The sequence below is a fragment of the Papio anubis genome, chromosome 1, assembly GCF_008728515.1.
Source record: "Papio anubis isolate 15944 chromosome 1, Panubis1.0, whole genome shotgun sequence".
Taxonomy (NCBI): Eukaryota; Metazoa; Chordata; class Mammalia; order Primates; family Cercopithecidae; genus Papio; species Papio anubis.
Window position 1 is genome coordinate 61,741,249 of NC_044976.1, and position 15,241 is coordinate 61,756,489.

Here is a 15,241-nt window from a genome sequence, read left to right on the forward strand (position 1 = left end):
ATTTTAATCAATTTAATCATTGTTCAGATACTTATTGCTGTATCTCTTAGGGAAATTGTGCAGTGTCTTACACCAGCATTTCCAAAAGTGTGTTTCATGGACCACTCTTCAGGGCAAGAAGTGGGTGGTGGGGTGGGTGTGAAGATAGGAGTCTATAGTCAAATAAGGCTGAAAATCCTATATTCTCTCGGAGAATCATGATGTACATAACATACAAAAGGCTTTGAAAGCCAGGTGCAGTGGCATGTGCTTATAATCCTATCTTCTTGGGAGTCTGAGGCAGGAGGATTACGTTAGCCAGGATTTTGAGAGCAGCCTGGCAACATAGTGAGACCCTGCCTTAAAAAACAGGCACTGAGAAGATCTGAAGTAAGGAACCTTTTTTCCTTAGATTTGCATAACCTAGTGTTTTAAAATTTATTTATCTGGACTGGGTGTGGTGACTCACACCTGTAATCCCAGCACTTTGGGAGGCCAAGGCAAGCGGATCACCTGAGGTCAGGAGTTCGAGACTAGCCTGGCCAACATGGTGAAACCTCATCTCTACTAAGAACAGAAAAATTAGCTAGGTGTGGTGGCAGGCGCCTGTAATCCCAGCTACGGAGGAGGCTAAGGCAAGAGTATCGCTTGAACCTGGGAGGCGGAGGTTGCAGTAAGCTAAGATTGTACCACTACACTCCAGCCTGGATGATAGAGTAAAACGCTGTCTCAACAAATAAATATACAAATAAATAAATAAAATTTGTCTGTATGAAGAGATTGTCTCACACCTTTTTTTCTCTTTTTTGTTTTCTGTTTTAATAAAGTTAAAGAGTAAAATAAAAATTCACAAGCTGCTTCCTTGTCCATCTGCCTACCTCCCTCCCCTAACTGCAGTCTTTGGCACTGGTTCATTATCCTTCACCCCATTCACACAGACACTGGATATCCAACTGAGAAAACAGAACTGCTCTAAGTACATGGAGACATGATGTGAATTGTGTCCACATTCAAGATTAAACTGAGTGACTCTGCATTTTCTGGCTTCTGGGTGGTTGCTCTTCATTAGGCAAATAGAAAAAAATTCCCTGGACCAGACGCTTCAAAGCTGAAGCCCCAAGACCACTGAAGAATGCCTTGAAGATACTATTTGCATCAAAATCACCCATATTCATGCCCTCCTTGTCCAGGTCCTGGCCACTCTCCTGGAGAGTCTTTTTCTTGGGATCAGAGAAGATGGTAAAGGCCGCTCCAATTTCTTTGAACCTCCCCTCCTCCTTCTGAACTTCAGCACTGCCTCCACTGTGCCAATCTGGATGGTGCATCAAGGCCCATTTGTGATAAGCTTTCTTGATCTTGTCCTCAGAGGCATTCTTGTCCGCTCCCAGAATCTTGTAGTAATCTTTCTTCTTACCCTTCTTCGGTTTCAGCTGTGCATTTTTTAGGAGTTGTTTGTGTTTTTTTGTTTTCTCTATCTGATACACTTTTTCATAATTGTGCACTGCTTCTTCATACTGTTTCATGTTCATGTAACACTGAACTCTTCTCAAGTAGGCTTTTAAATAGGTGTCATTGAGCTTCACTGTATTTGTGCAGTCTTGCATTGCATTATCTAGTTTCCTAAGCTTAGAATTAATCATAACCTGATTATAGTAGAGTTTAGTATTTATTTTTATATTGTTGGGGTTTACCCCAGGGCTCTCATGTACAGTTCGTACGCTAGCTTGTAATTTCCTTCCTTAAATGCTTTATTTCTGTCTCCTTTCTTTGCTTTGAGTGCTTTGGGATTTCTGCAAGCAATGCAGGCCCTCTTATGGAGCCATCCTGAGAGCCTATACAAAAACCTTAACTGCCTTCTCAATACAATCTTCATAATAAAGGCAAAGACCTTACACATACAGAGGATCTGCATTGGTGGACTCCATTTGTAAAATGTCACTGGCCACAGGTTGTGCTTCTGGATATGACCCAGCATTACTAAATATTCTGCTTTGAGGATTTTGAAGCAATGGCAGGCAGGGGCAAGTAGGAGGGCACAGTCCATGCAGAGAACAACCTTTCTAATATCATGCTTCTCAAAATCTGTTTTTGCTAACTTCTCATATTCCATGATTGAATTAGCATTCTTGAACTCCTGTTATTCCTGAGCATTTTTATGATCCAGTTCTAGGGCTCTCTGGAAACTGACATATGGCCATGGCATTCTCTAGGGAGAGAGGGGGCACTTGCCCTCTCCTAGATGTCCCTGAACAAAACTGTCATCCAATCTCAATGACTGGTGTGCATCTCCAAGAGCTTCCTGGAACCTTCCAAGCATAATCAATGTGGCTGCTTGATTACTGTAATAGCTAGTATTTTTAGGACATATGCCTAAGGCTTTTGTATAATTGTAAGCTTCGTTGTAATCTTTCTTCACATAATATGCATTTCCTTGTTCCTTGAAATACTCTGCTTTCCATGGTGTACAATTGTTGGTTAGACTTCTCCCTTCCCTAGAAGTGAAGTTCTGATGGGCAGCCAGCAAGTCTAACTTGTCTGGTTTCTATTAGCACATGGCTCTGCATCTGGCACAGACAGAGCAGATGCTCAGAAAACATTTGATTAATAAGTGATTGAGTAAAGGAAGCACTACTTAGTATGGTAGCCTTTAGAGAGATATTTTGTTGGCCTGGAGCAATGGCTCATGCCTATAATCCCAGTACTTTGGGAGGCCGAGGTGGGCAGATCACCTGAGGTCAGGAGTTTGAGACCAGCCTGGCCAACGTGGTGAAACCCTGTCTCTACTAAAAAGACAAAAGTTAGCCAGGTGTGGTGGCACATGCCTGTTATCCCAGCTACTCAGGAGGCTGAGGCAGGAGAATTGCTTGAACATGGGAGGCAGAGGTTGCAATAAGCCAAGATCGTGCCTCTGCACTCCAGCCTAGGCAACAGAATGAGACTCTGTCTCAAAAAAAAAAAAAAGAACATTTGGGCATCAGAGACACCAGAACAGCAGTCTGCAACTAGGGATCCTAGAACTTTCTTTTTTTGTGACAATAGTTATTATCTCACTGAATGAGAGTTCTGTGGAACATGCTTTAGGGAAATGTCACTCTCAAGTTTTCTTATATGTCAGAAGGGGATAATAACACCTGTTCTACCATTATCTCAGAGTTACTGTGAAGATCAAGTGAGCTGGATATGAAAGACTTTTGCTAATGCCTATACTGAAACATGACAATGTAAAGTTTAACTCTAACACTCTGCTACTTAGGTGAACTTATGCCCTACATGGGGCAAGAGTATAATGAGACTTGGAGGTTACAGAATAATGGAAAAGGAGTCATTTTGACCCATAAAAGGGTCAATTAAGGAACAGGTGCTGATAAGAAAATAGATTCTATTTTAAAGAATAGTTATGATCAGGTAAATGGCTTTCACTTAAAATCAGAGAAGATCTGAAACTTATATAGAAAAGGGCTTGTTTTCTTACCAAGTGGAAGTGATCTAGGAAAGGGACTAGAAACTATTATAAAAGTATGATTTGTGTGAGGAAGTTTGCCTAGCTGATTGAATATTAACAGTACCTTTAATAAAGTATATAATAGTTTGTTAAGGTTGCTGTAACAAAATAGCACAGGCTGTGTGGCTTAAACAACATAAATTTATTTTCTCAGAGTTCTGGAAGCTTGAAGTCAGAGATCAAAGTGTCTGCAGAGCTGATTTCTTTTGAGGCCTCTCTCCTTTTCTTGCAGATGGCCCTATTCTCCTGTCTTCACATGGTCTTTCTTCTGTGTGCATGCATATCTGTGTTCAAATTTCCATTTTTACAAGGATCCAGGTATGTTGGACTAGGGCCCATCCTAATGTCCTGACTTAATCTTAATTACCTCTTTAAAATCCCTATATCCAAATATAGTCACATTCTAAGGCACTGGGGATTAGGACTTCAACATATGAATTTTGAGGGCTACAATTCAGGCCAAAACAAGTTACACGCAATTTGTACCATGCGATTATTATCTTTACTTTATACACATGAAATGGCCACCAGAGGTTGCTCCTTTTGTGAAAGACATGGCAGAAAGACAAGAAAGTAAGGGGATTTGAACTCTGATTTTCTGGCTAGTGACAAAAAAAATTATTAGTTAGCTGGGCTCTTGCCCATTTCTAGTTTCATCCCAACTTTTCTGTAGTGGATTACAGATGGCCACAAATTCTTTCCTACCTTCCCATTGAGAGGCAGAATCTATTCCCACTCTCCTTGTATCGTGGCTAGGTTGCTGTGTGACTTGGAAGGCTGGGGTGTTAAGAGATCTGCAACTTTTGCCTTTGCTGCTTGGAATGCTCTCTCTGGGAAGTGCGCTGCCATGTAAAAAGTTTGCGAAACTTTCTGGAGCGAGAAGCCCTATGGAGAGAGGGCTGAAGCCATTCACAGATGTTTCAGCCTCAGCTGATCTCCCAGCTGAATGCAGCCTCATGAGTGACCTCAGACAATCCCAGTGGAACAGATGAACCACTTACCTGAACCCTGCCTAGATTCTTGATCCATAGAATCATAAGCAAATAAAAACATTGCTACATAAGCCACTAAATTTTGGAGTAATTTGTTACACAGCAGTAGATAATTGAAGCCATCACCTATTAGTCAAACTGACTTTAGAGATTAATACTGTTCATTTCATATTCTTTCCCATCTGTCTTTAAAATGCAACTTTTTTTTTTTTTTTTTTTTTTTGAGACGGAGTCTCTCTCTGTCGCCCAGGCTGGAATGCATGCAGTGGCGTGGATCTTGGCTCACTGCAAGCTCTGCCTCCCAGGTTCACGCCATTCTCCTGTCTCAGCCTCCTGAGTAGCTGGGACTACAGGTACCCATCACCATGCCCGGCTAATTTTTTTTGTCTTTTTAGTAGAGACGGGGTTTCATTGTGTTAGCCAGGATGATCTCAATCTCCTAACCTCATGATCCGCCCGCCTTGGCCTCCCAAAGTGCTGGGATTACAGGCATGACCCACCATGCCTGGCAAACAAAAACTTTTAAGAAGGATTATGCATTAGTGTAATTTGATTTCAGATAATTTTTTATTTTTTTATTTTTTTGAGACAGAGTTGTGCTCTGTCACTCAGGCTGGAGGGCATTGGTGCAATCATGGTTCACTGCAGCCTCAGCGTCCCTGGGCTCAAGTGATCCTCCCATCTCAACCTCCTGAGTAGCTGGTACTATATGAGCACACCACCACACCTGGCTAATTTTTATATACTTTTTATAGAGACAGGGTTTCACCATGCTGCTCAGTCTGGTCTTCAACTCCTGGGCTCAAAGGATCTGCCCACCTCAGCCTCCCAAAATGCTGGGATTACAGCTGTGAGCTACTATGTCTGGTCATGGTTTCAGATAAAATTTTCAGATAAGAACATTAGGCTTCTGGTGGGGATGTAAATATATGTATGTATGGGCTGCTATATGGTAGGGGAAAGAAGACACTTCAAAGAAAGGAAAAGGCTATGAAAAAGTGAGCACGTTAAAGACAAATGATAACAGCTATTATTTATTGATTGTGTACTATACGTCAGGCAGTATATTCAAGTTTTATATGCATGATTTCATTTTACTCTTATTAAAATTCAAAGAAGATGACATTATTATTAATTCTTTTTTGTTTTTTGTAGGCGAAGTAATTATGCCAGAGACATTAGGAGACTTTACCAAGTTCACACAGCTAGAAAGTAGAAGAACTAAGATTTAAATCTAAATCTGTTTGTCTTCAGAGTCAGAGACTAGTTCTTAATTACCTTTCTACACTGCCTCTAAACTTGATCTACTCTATAAGTTTGCTATGGCTTACCCTTTTTGCTTATAGTAAATGCTGTCATTCAAAATGCATTTTGTGAGCATCTGTTATGTAAAGGCACTGGATATTCAGATGCGAAAGATGATCCCTATTGGAGGTAAACAGCAGGAGAAGGTATACAGATGGCAGTGGTGGGACAATTCAGCTATGAGTTAGTGACTGTGATGTCTCCTCCACTATTTATTCATGAATATCTTGAGCATCAAGTTTTTGTTAAATACTGGGTCAGAAGCTGTTGGGTTGAGAAACAGGAAGGAGAGATTGATACAAACTTTCATCACTTTAAGATGTACACTTTTTTACATATTAATATTTCTGAAATTATATGTGTTTTACAGTTATTACTAGCTTAAATGGTAGCATTGTTTTCTTCCTCAGTGGTACATAAAATAATGATGGTGGAATTTTAGATTCAATAAAATATGATTTTCAGTCTGCCAAACATGGTTCTTATTCACAAGATGCTTAATATTTATGATCCTGCAATGTACTGGATTTCTGCCTACATTTGTAACCATGTAACATCCTTCACCAATGTGCCTTCCTCCTCTGGGCCTGAGATAATGCATTTATTCAAGTATGGTTATTTATTTTCTCTCTATACTGTCTCCATCATTGTTCAGCAAATGAAACGCTTTCATCTCTCTATCTTCACCCCAACTTCTTTCCTGGGCTCTGATTCATAACTGACACCTGAGTATTACAACTGTCTTTTCTTTATGTTACCTTGAACTCAATACAATGCACCATCTTTCCCTCCAAGCCAGATTATTCTCCAGGCTTCCCAAGATCTATCAGTTCTTGGGAACTGTAATTCACACTTGAAACCTTGGGAGCCATCCTTGATTCTTCCCTCTCCTTCATTTCACTTGTACATATCTAGTATGCTATTAAGACCTGTACATGAGGCCAGGTGTGGTGGCTCACGCCTGTAATCCCAGCACTTTGGGAGGCCAAGGCGGGCGGATCACCTGATGTTGGGAGTTCGAGACCAGCCTGACTAACACAGAGAAACCCCATCTCTACTAAACATACTAAATTAGCTGGGTATGGTGGCACATGCCTGTAATCCCAACCACTCCAGAGGCTGAGGCAGGAGAATCGCTTGAACTCGGGGGGTGGAGGTTGCGGTGAGCCAAGATTGCGCCATTGCACTCCAGCCTGGGCAACAAAAGAACAAGAGCGAAACTCCGTCTCAGAAAAAAATAAAAAACAAACATAAAAAGACCTGTACATGTTTCTTCTTGCATTGATCTCTCCCTTTGCAGTTCCACTATTGCCATCTCAGTCCAAGCCCTTGTCTAATCATGCATGAACTGCTATAGTCTCCCTGATTCATCTGATCCATTTTCACCACTTTAAGTTTTCTCTAACACTGTATTGTACACTTGACTCCCTGCTAAAAGTCATTTAATAGCCCCTTACTGATCACTGGATACATTCCAGACACCACAGCCTGGTATTCAAGCCTCTCTACAATTATCAGTCCTTTCCAGCTTCATCACCCACCATCTAAACTGGAGGAAATGTTCTACACTTTTCAGCTGCCACAATATTTGGCTTGAACCATTTCCTTTGTCTAGATTCCTACTCTCATTCTCTGGGCTTATCCAGCCAGGCTTTCCTTCAAAGCTCAGCTGACTCCTCCAGGAAAAGCATTTCCTGATGGTTTGCAGTTTACAGTGAACCCTCTTCTCCTAACTCCTACAGTGCTTAGTGCATATATAAGTAATGTAACATTTAGTATGTGTTCTCTTCTATAGCTTTTTATCCTTTTACACATAAAAATGTCTTTCCAATGAGAATTAAATGCCTTGAGGGCAGGGACCTGGCCATATTTCTCCATATTCCCAGTGTTGATGGTCTTTTAGATATAATCATATTTTAGACCTGGAAGTTCACCTAGCCCTACTGATTCCTTTCACAGTTGAAGAAACTGAGGCCCAGAGAGAAGTTGTTCAGACTCAGTAGAAAGCCATAGTCATAGCCAAATATTTGCTAACACTTACAAATTATAGGGGTTGGGTTACGTAGAATGGCAAAATTCATTAGTGGGGAATGAGGGCACTCTCTGAACAAAGGAAGCAAGTAAAAATCATCACAGCCGTCCATGCATGACTGGACAGGGGCCTAGACTGAGATGGAAATAGTGGAACTGAAAAGGAAGGGATCAATGCAAAAGGAAAAGTGTGCAGGTCTTGCTAACTTACTAGATAGGTATTTTTGGCAAGTTTGGGACCAGTTGATTCAAGCTGCCCCCTGGGGCACGTGTAGTGGCTACTCGAGGGCTGGGCGGTCCTTTTGCACAACGCACAGGCTCTCGAAAATGGTTGGATGTTCAATGTTTCTTACTCGAGGGGGCTGCCCAGTCTTCTTCTCAGGCATGTGGGTGGAAGAAAGTGAAACAGGTTGGCTTTCTGGCTCCTCGAGGGCACAGGCCCAGAGGAAGCCCTACTGCCCAGTGGTGAGGACCGGCCAAGGCTCTCTGCTCAGTGCAGCAAGCCAGGGCCCGCCCCTGACAGGAATCCGTTGGCTAAGCAGCCGTTCTGGCCTTGGCCACTATCCCAGGAAAGAAGAGCAAGGGGCTTTCCACCTGCCCCTAGCCTAACCCGGGTCTGGAGACCTCTCGGGTTCCAGCGGCTCGTGCCCCGCCTCCTAAGCCGGCCGCCTCTTCTCCAGTCCAGGTTGCCCGCCCCTCCCCTCACGCTTGACGGGCTCGCTCCCGCACCGGGCGCGCGGGTACACGGAGGCGGAAGGCTGGAGGGGCGGTCTGCCGCGGGGGTGAGCGCGCAGGCGCCTTCCTGGGACCAGCTGCAGGCGCGAATCCCAGCGGTCGGCGGGCGGCGGGGTAAGAGCATGGGATCCCCCGGGTTCCGGACCCCGGGCCAATGTGGGGAGGTGCCGGGGGCTCGCAACGCGCCACGAGGCGGCGCAGAGCTGGCGACCCGGCTCCCAGCTCCGCTCCACTCCCAGGGACGCGACGCGAGGCCTCCCCAGCCCTTCCTGCAGGGTCGCTTGGGGGTCGGATGAGGGGACGCGGTGATAGTGGTGGCACTTGCAGGCTGGGGCGGTCCTGTCACCCTTGTGCTTGCGCTTCTGAGAGCTTGGCCCTCAAGAGGAGGGGCAGAGAAACGTGAGAAGGGATCCCTTTCGCCCCATATGCTCGCCCGGCATAGCTGCACTCCACGGTGTTGTGTCCACTGCGGTGGAAGGACCTTTCAGACTAAAAGGAGCAAAGTCAGCTCTGGGATGTGGACCGCGGCGGGCTTGGCGTTTGTCGAGATGCACCGTCAGGGCAAAGGATGACGAAAAGCGCCTCTACTGCTTGCCTAGCAACTTCGTGGCCAGTGGATGGGTTAGAAAGTTACTGTATTCTGATTTACAGGTGGAAAAAGTCGCAAATAACCCTTTTTCTGGTTTAAGGAGAAGAGTGTGGTTAAAAACCTCGCATAATATCTTTAACCACACAGGGATCAGTAAAATTAGGTACCTCCCCGCTTTGCACACACAGATGCACACAGCTCCATTCAGCAAGTACTTCTTGGGTACCTGCCTTCTGCTAACACTGTTCTACAAGTGGGGAACAGAGAGCAACGACTAAGACAGGAGGATCCCTGCTTATAGGGAGCCTTTGCTCTAGTCGACACATTCAAGTAATTTCCTTTTACACTTTTTATTTTTTATTTTTTAATTGAGATGGAATCTTGTGCTGTCGCCCAGGCTGGAGAGCAGTGGCGCGATCTCAGCTCACTGCAACTCTGTCTTCCGGGTTCAAGCGATTCTCCTGCCTTAGCCTCCCGAGTAGCTGGGATTACAGGAACGAGTCACCACGCCCAGCTAATTTTTGTATTTTTAGTAGAGATGGGGTTTCACCATATTGACCAGGCTGGTCTCAAACTCCTGACCTCAGGTGATCCACTTGCCTTGGCCTCCCAAAGCGCTGGGATTACAGGGGTGAGCCACCGCGCCCAGCCCCTTTTATGCTTTTTAAATTGGAATATAACATAGAGAAAAATACTGTACACAAATTATAAGTTGTAACTTGTTAATTTATCCTAAAGTCAACACATCTCCTAACCACTACTCAAATCAAGAAGCAATATTCACAGCATTTCAGAAGAACTCTCTAGGCACCCCTCCCAACCATCATCCCTTCTTTCCTCCCCAAAGGTAACCTCTTTCCTGATTTTTAACACCATAGATTAGTTTTGCCTATTTATGAACCTTTCTTTTTTTTTTTTTTTTACAGAGTCTCGCTCTGTCGCCCAGGCTGGAGTGCAGTGGCCGGCTCTCGGCTCACTGCAAGCTCCGCCTCCCGGGTTTAGGCCATTCTCCTGCCTCAGCCTCCCGAGTAGCTGGGACTACAGGCGCCCGCCACCTCGCCCGGCTAGTTTTTTGTATTTTTTAGTAGAGACGGGGTTTCACCGGGTTAGCCAGGATGGTCTCGATCTCCTGACCTCGTGATCCGCCCGTCTCGGCCTCCCAACGTGCTGGGATTACAGGCTTGAGCCACCGCGCCCGGCCGTATTTATGAACCTTTCATGGAACCATATGATATGTATTCTTTGGTGTCCAGCATTTATACTGAAAATTTTGTATGTGAGATTGCACCATGTCATGTGAAAATACAGTTCCTGATAGTGAAAAGAATTAGGAAGCAAATTGAAGGTAATGATACAAACAGTAAGGGGAGGAAACTTTAGTAGGATAGTCAGGGATGATCTTTCTGAGGGGATGATTTGAGATATGGCATGAATGACAAAAGATTAGCCATTCCAATCAGTTCTGGAGTTATCCCATGATGTTTTTATTTTAAATAAGAAAATAATTAGGGCTGGGTGCGGTGGCTTACACCTGTAATCCCAGCACTTTGGGAGACCAAGGTGGGCGGATCACCTGAGGTCAGGAGTTCAAGATCAGCCTGGCCAACCTGGAGAAACCCCATCTCTACTGAAAATACAAAAATTAGCGGGCGTGGTAGCAGGCGCCTGTAATCCTGGCTACTCAGGAGGCTGAGGCAAGAGAATCACTTGAACCCAGGAGGTGGAGGTTGCAGTGAGCCGAGATTGTGCCATTGCACTCCAGCCTGGACAACAAGAGCGAAGTTCCATTCTCAAAAAAATAGAAAAAATAAATAAACAAAATAAAATAATTTTAGATCATTAGGTGGAATGTACCAATTTTGCCCTAAATTTTTTAGTTGATTTATTCTATTTTCTGAATATATTTAAAGTGTATCCTGTGGTTAAAATGGTCCCACAGTTTTCAAAGAGAAGAGGAAGATGTCAACTTTGTCAATTTGCTTTTTTTTGAGGTAGAGTTTCGCCCTTGTTGCCCAGGCTAGAGTGCAATGGCATGATCTCGGCTCACTGCAACCCTCACCTCCTGGGTTGAAGTGATTCTCCTTCCTCAGCCTTCCAAATAGCTGGGATTATAGGCGACTGCCACCATACCTGGCTAATTTTGTATTTTTAGTAGAGATGGGGTTTCACCATATTGGTTAGGCTGGTCTCGAACTCCTAACCTCAGGTGATCTGCCCACCTCGGCTTCCCAAAGTACTGGGTTACAGGCGTGAGCCACCGCGACCAGCGTCAATTTGCTTCTTACTTTAAAACCCCAACCTAAGGAAAACTGTAAAAAAAACAAAACAAAACAAAACAGTAAGTGGTTAATTGATTTTAACTGCTTTTGTATTTTTTTCTCATGATTTGGGGGTATTCTTAATGATTCTTACAAAGGCTCATTTCTCTAAGATGGAAAGTTGGTGTGGTTAATGCAAGTATATTTTGGAAGAAAAGTGAAGACCAAACTAGAGAAATTATTTATTGGAAGACTTTCCCAAACTAAATACAAAGACAAAATTCCTCTTTCTCGCTGTACCAAAGATAAATCACCCCTTTGTCTACCGTTGTGGTTTTATATTTACCTGTAGGTGAACATGTTCTAAATAGAATTGACTGTGTCATTATCTACATATGTGTTGTTTTTCTTCTCTCAGAAATATTCCGTTGTGACAGTAAATCTTCACTATATTTTTAGACATATTGAGTCCCATTTAATAGGGAGATCCACCTTTTGATGTATATTCCCAACTAAAGGACTAGGGAATAAGGAACTTGAAATACCACCTTTCCTTAACTTTCCTTCCCACTACCCTTCCCCTCGAATTCTCTGTCCTTCTACTTGGTTTACTGGGTTCATTGTTGTAGGTACTGCACTCAGCTAAATCTTGGTATCTTTTTTCCCCTTAGGATACTTCTACATAGACCTCATCAGTTTTTGACTATTTGGAAACCAAGCATCATTAAAATCCTCTCAAACTCCTAATTGCGAAGAATCGATAACATTTCAAGAAGTGATAACATTTCTCTGAACAAGAAAAGAAGTGATTGACCACGTTTTAAAAGTACTCTGGCACTGGTGCTGTGTTTTCTTCCCCTCCCTAAATTTGAAGAACTATGGAGAAATGGTACTTGATGACAATAGTGGTTTTAATAGGACTAACAGTACGGTGGACAGTGTCTCTTAATTCTTATTCAGGTAATACATTTTTATTGTTTAAAAGAAAAGGAAATTTTCCTTTAAACAAGTGTTTGTTTGGAGAAAAGTTTATCATTTTCTGACCAGGACAGAGAAGAATTTCAGGCCTTTTTGATTGGTTGAGAAAATACATTTAAATGTCCAATTCTAATAGAAAGAATATGGATAAGAGCTAAATAGGAGCGTGCTCTTTGTGATGTGAGAAAGCAAAAATGTGTTCTAACAGGTAAGATGACAAATTGAGAAATGATTCTGTATTACACGTTGAAGAGGAAAATGAGCTAGCACTTCAAGGGAGGGGTGGAGTCTGTTTAGGGTAGAGAAGTATATTACTAGATTAAAGGGAAGCGATCAGTGGACAAGAATAAGATTGGGAATGAGGGATGGGGAATTGATGGAGTATGGTCCTGGTGTGTTGGATTGGCTTAAATATAACTCTGCAGGTACCTATTTAGCATGTCTCATGTTCCAGGCACTGTGTTAGGTTCTAAAAATACAAAGTGAATATCCAGTACTCAGAGGGCCCACATTTTATTTTATTTTATTTTTTTGAGACGGAGCCTCGCTCTGTCACCCGGGCTGGAGTGCAGTGGCGCAATCTCGGCTCACTGTAACTTCTGCCTCCTGGGTTCAAGCAGTTCTTCTACCTCAGCCTCCTGAGTAGCCGGGATTACAGATGCATGTGACCATGCCCAGCTAATTTTTATATTTTTAGTAGAGACGGGGTTTCACCATGCTGGCCAGGCAGACCTCATGATCCACCCACCTCGGCCTCCCAAAGTGCTGGGATTACAGGTGTAAGCCATCGCACCCAGCCAGAGGGCCCACATTTTAATAGTTAAATGGTCACAACACAGGGTGATAATTATAATGTAGAAGTATGTGTGAGGTACAGAGTTAATAGAGAAGTGAATGATCAGGATGCATTAGAGAAAACTTCAGGAAAGATGTTTGCATTCAAGGTTTGAAGGATGAGTCAGAATTTTCTAGGCAAATGAAGTGGGGAAGGTATTATAGGGTGCAGGAACTTGTGCAACAGACTTGGTGTCATAGAGCATGGTTATTATAAGTATTGTATTTGAGTTGCATAAAAGATAGGAACAAAAAGGATGAGGAGAGAGTGACCAGAGAGTAGGTTATACAATTAGCTGGGCAAATTATTTGGTTGTGGAAAAATAACTTATGTTAGTGAAAAACGGTCATAGGAAAAAGAGATAAAGAGAAAAATGAGACAATAATAATAATAGTTGTAAGAGCTATGATATACACCAACACATATATACACACAGACACACATTTACTCTCTACTTATACATTTACTATATATGCAGATACATATATGGATATTTATATGTATTTATATGTGTGTGTATATAGTAAATGTGTATATACACAGACACACAAATATATAGGTATTTTATGCACAATATGCACATATATATGCACAATATATGCAAATATATATGCATAAAATACCTATATATTTGTGTGTCTGTATATAGTAAATGTATATATACACAGACATATATATGGATATACACGGACACACATATGTATAAATATCTGTATATATATGTGTGTGTAGTAAATGTGTATGTAGAGAGTAAATACGTATGTGTCTGTGTATATCGTAGCTTTTTTTTTTCAGAAAAAAAAAAGCTCTGTCGCCCAGGCTGGAGTGCAGTGGTGCAATCTTGGCTCATTGTAACCTTTGCCTCTCAGGTTCAAGTGATTCTCCTGCCTCAGCCTCCTAAGTAGCTGGGATTACAGGTGCACGCTATAACGCCCAGCTAATTTTTGTATTTTTAGTAGAGGCAAGGTTTCACCATGTTGATCAGGCTGGTCTTGAACTCCTGACCTCATGATCTGCCTGCCTCGGCCTCCCAAAGTGCTGGGATTACAGGCGTGAGCCACTGTGCCTGGCCTGTAGCTCTTACATATGGATGTATATGCACACAGACACATATATATGTTTTGTAAGTCTTTTTTTTTCTGTGGAGACAAGGTTTCACTCTCGTAGTCCAGGCTAAAGTGCAATGGCACGATGTTGGCTCATTGCAACCTCTGCCTCCTCGGTGCAGTGATTCTGCTGCCTCAGCCTCCTGAGTAGCTGGAATTACAGGCGTGCACCATGACGCCTGGCTAATTTTTGTATTTTTTGTCGATACAGGGTTTCATCATGTTGCTCAGGCTGATCTTGAACTCCTGAACTCAAGTGATCTGCCTGCCCCAGCCTTCCAAAGTGCTGGGATTATAGGTGTGAGCCACCATGCCCAGCCAATATTTTAACCAGACTATAGTTTCTCTTTTCTCTTAAAACATTTTTTTGTGGGGAGGCTAAGGTGGGTGGATTGCCTGAGCTCAGGAGTTCAAGACCAGCCTAAGCAACATGGCAAAACCCTGTCTCTATTAAAAATACAAAAATTAGCTGCGTGGACACCTGTGTCCCAGCTGCTGGGGAAGCTGAGGCACGAGAATAGGTTAAGCCTGGGAGATGGAGGTTGCAGTGAGCTGAGATCATGCCACTACACTTTAGCCTGGGCGACAGAACAAGACTCTGCCTCAAAAAAACAAAACAAAACAAAACAAAAAAACACTTTTTTGGGCTATTTTTATTTTTTAATTTAATTAATTAATTAATTAATTTTTATTTATTTATTTTTTTGAGACAGTGTCTCCCCCTGTTGCCCAGGCTGGAGTGCAGTGGCATGATCTCGGCTCACTGCAGCCTTGACCTCTTGGGCTCAAGTGATCCTCCTGCCTCAGCTTCCTGAGCAGCTGGGACCACAGGAATGTGGCTAATTCCCTGGCTAATTGTTTTGATTTTTAGTAAAGATGAGGTCTCACTATGTTGCCTAGGCTGATCTTGAACTCCTGGGCTTGAGCAATC

The 15,241-nt window shown here is 42.9% G+C and overlaps 1 protein-coding gene and 1 pseudogene across 1 annotated transcript in view; one reads left to right on the top strand and one right to left on the bottom strand.

Annotated features, from left to right (window-relative positions):
- Nucleotides 1-758: 758 nt before the first annotated feature.
- Nucleotides 759-2,747, bottom strand: LOC100998653 (annotated as a pseudogene).
- A 5,784-nt stretch (nt 2,748-8,531) lies between these two features.
- The window catches only part of ALG6 (ALG6 alpha-1,3-glucosyltransferase), a 66,427-nt gene continuing 59,717 nt past the window's right edge, over nt 8,532-15,241 (top strand). Inside the window, exons 1-2 of the mRNA XM_009209785.4 lie at nt 8,532-8,658; nt 12,063-12,351. Coding sequence (XP_009208049.1) covers nt 12,270-12,351 — 82 coding nt within the window. The 5' untranslated portion in view covers nt 8,532-8,658; nt 12,063-12,269. The remainder of the gene's footprint in view (nt 8,659-12,062; nt 12,352-15,241) is intronic.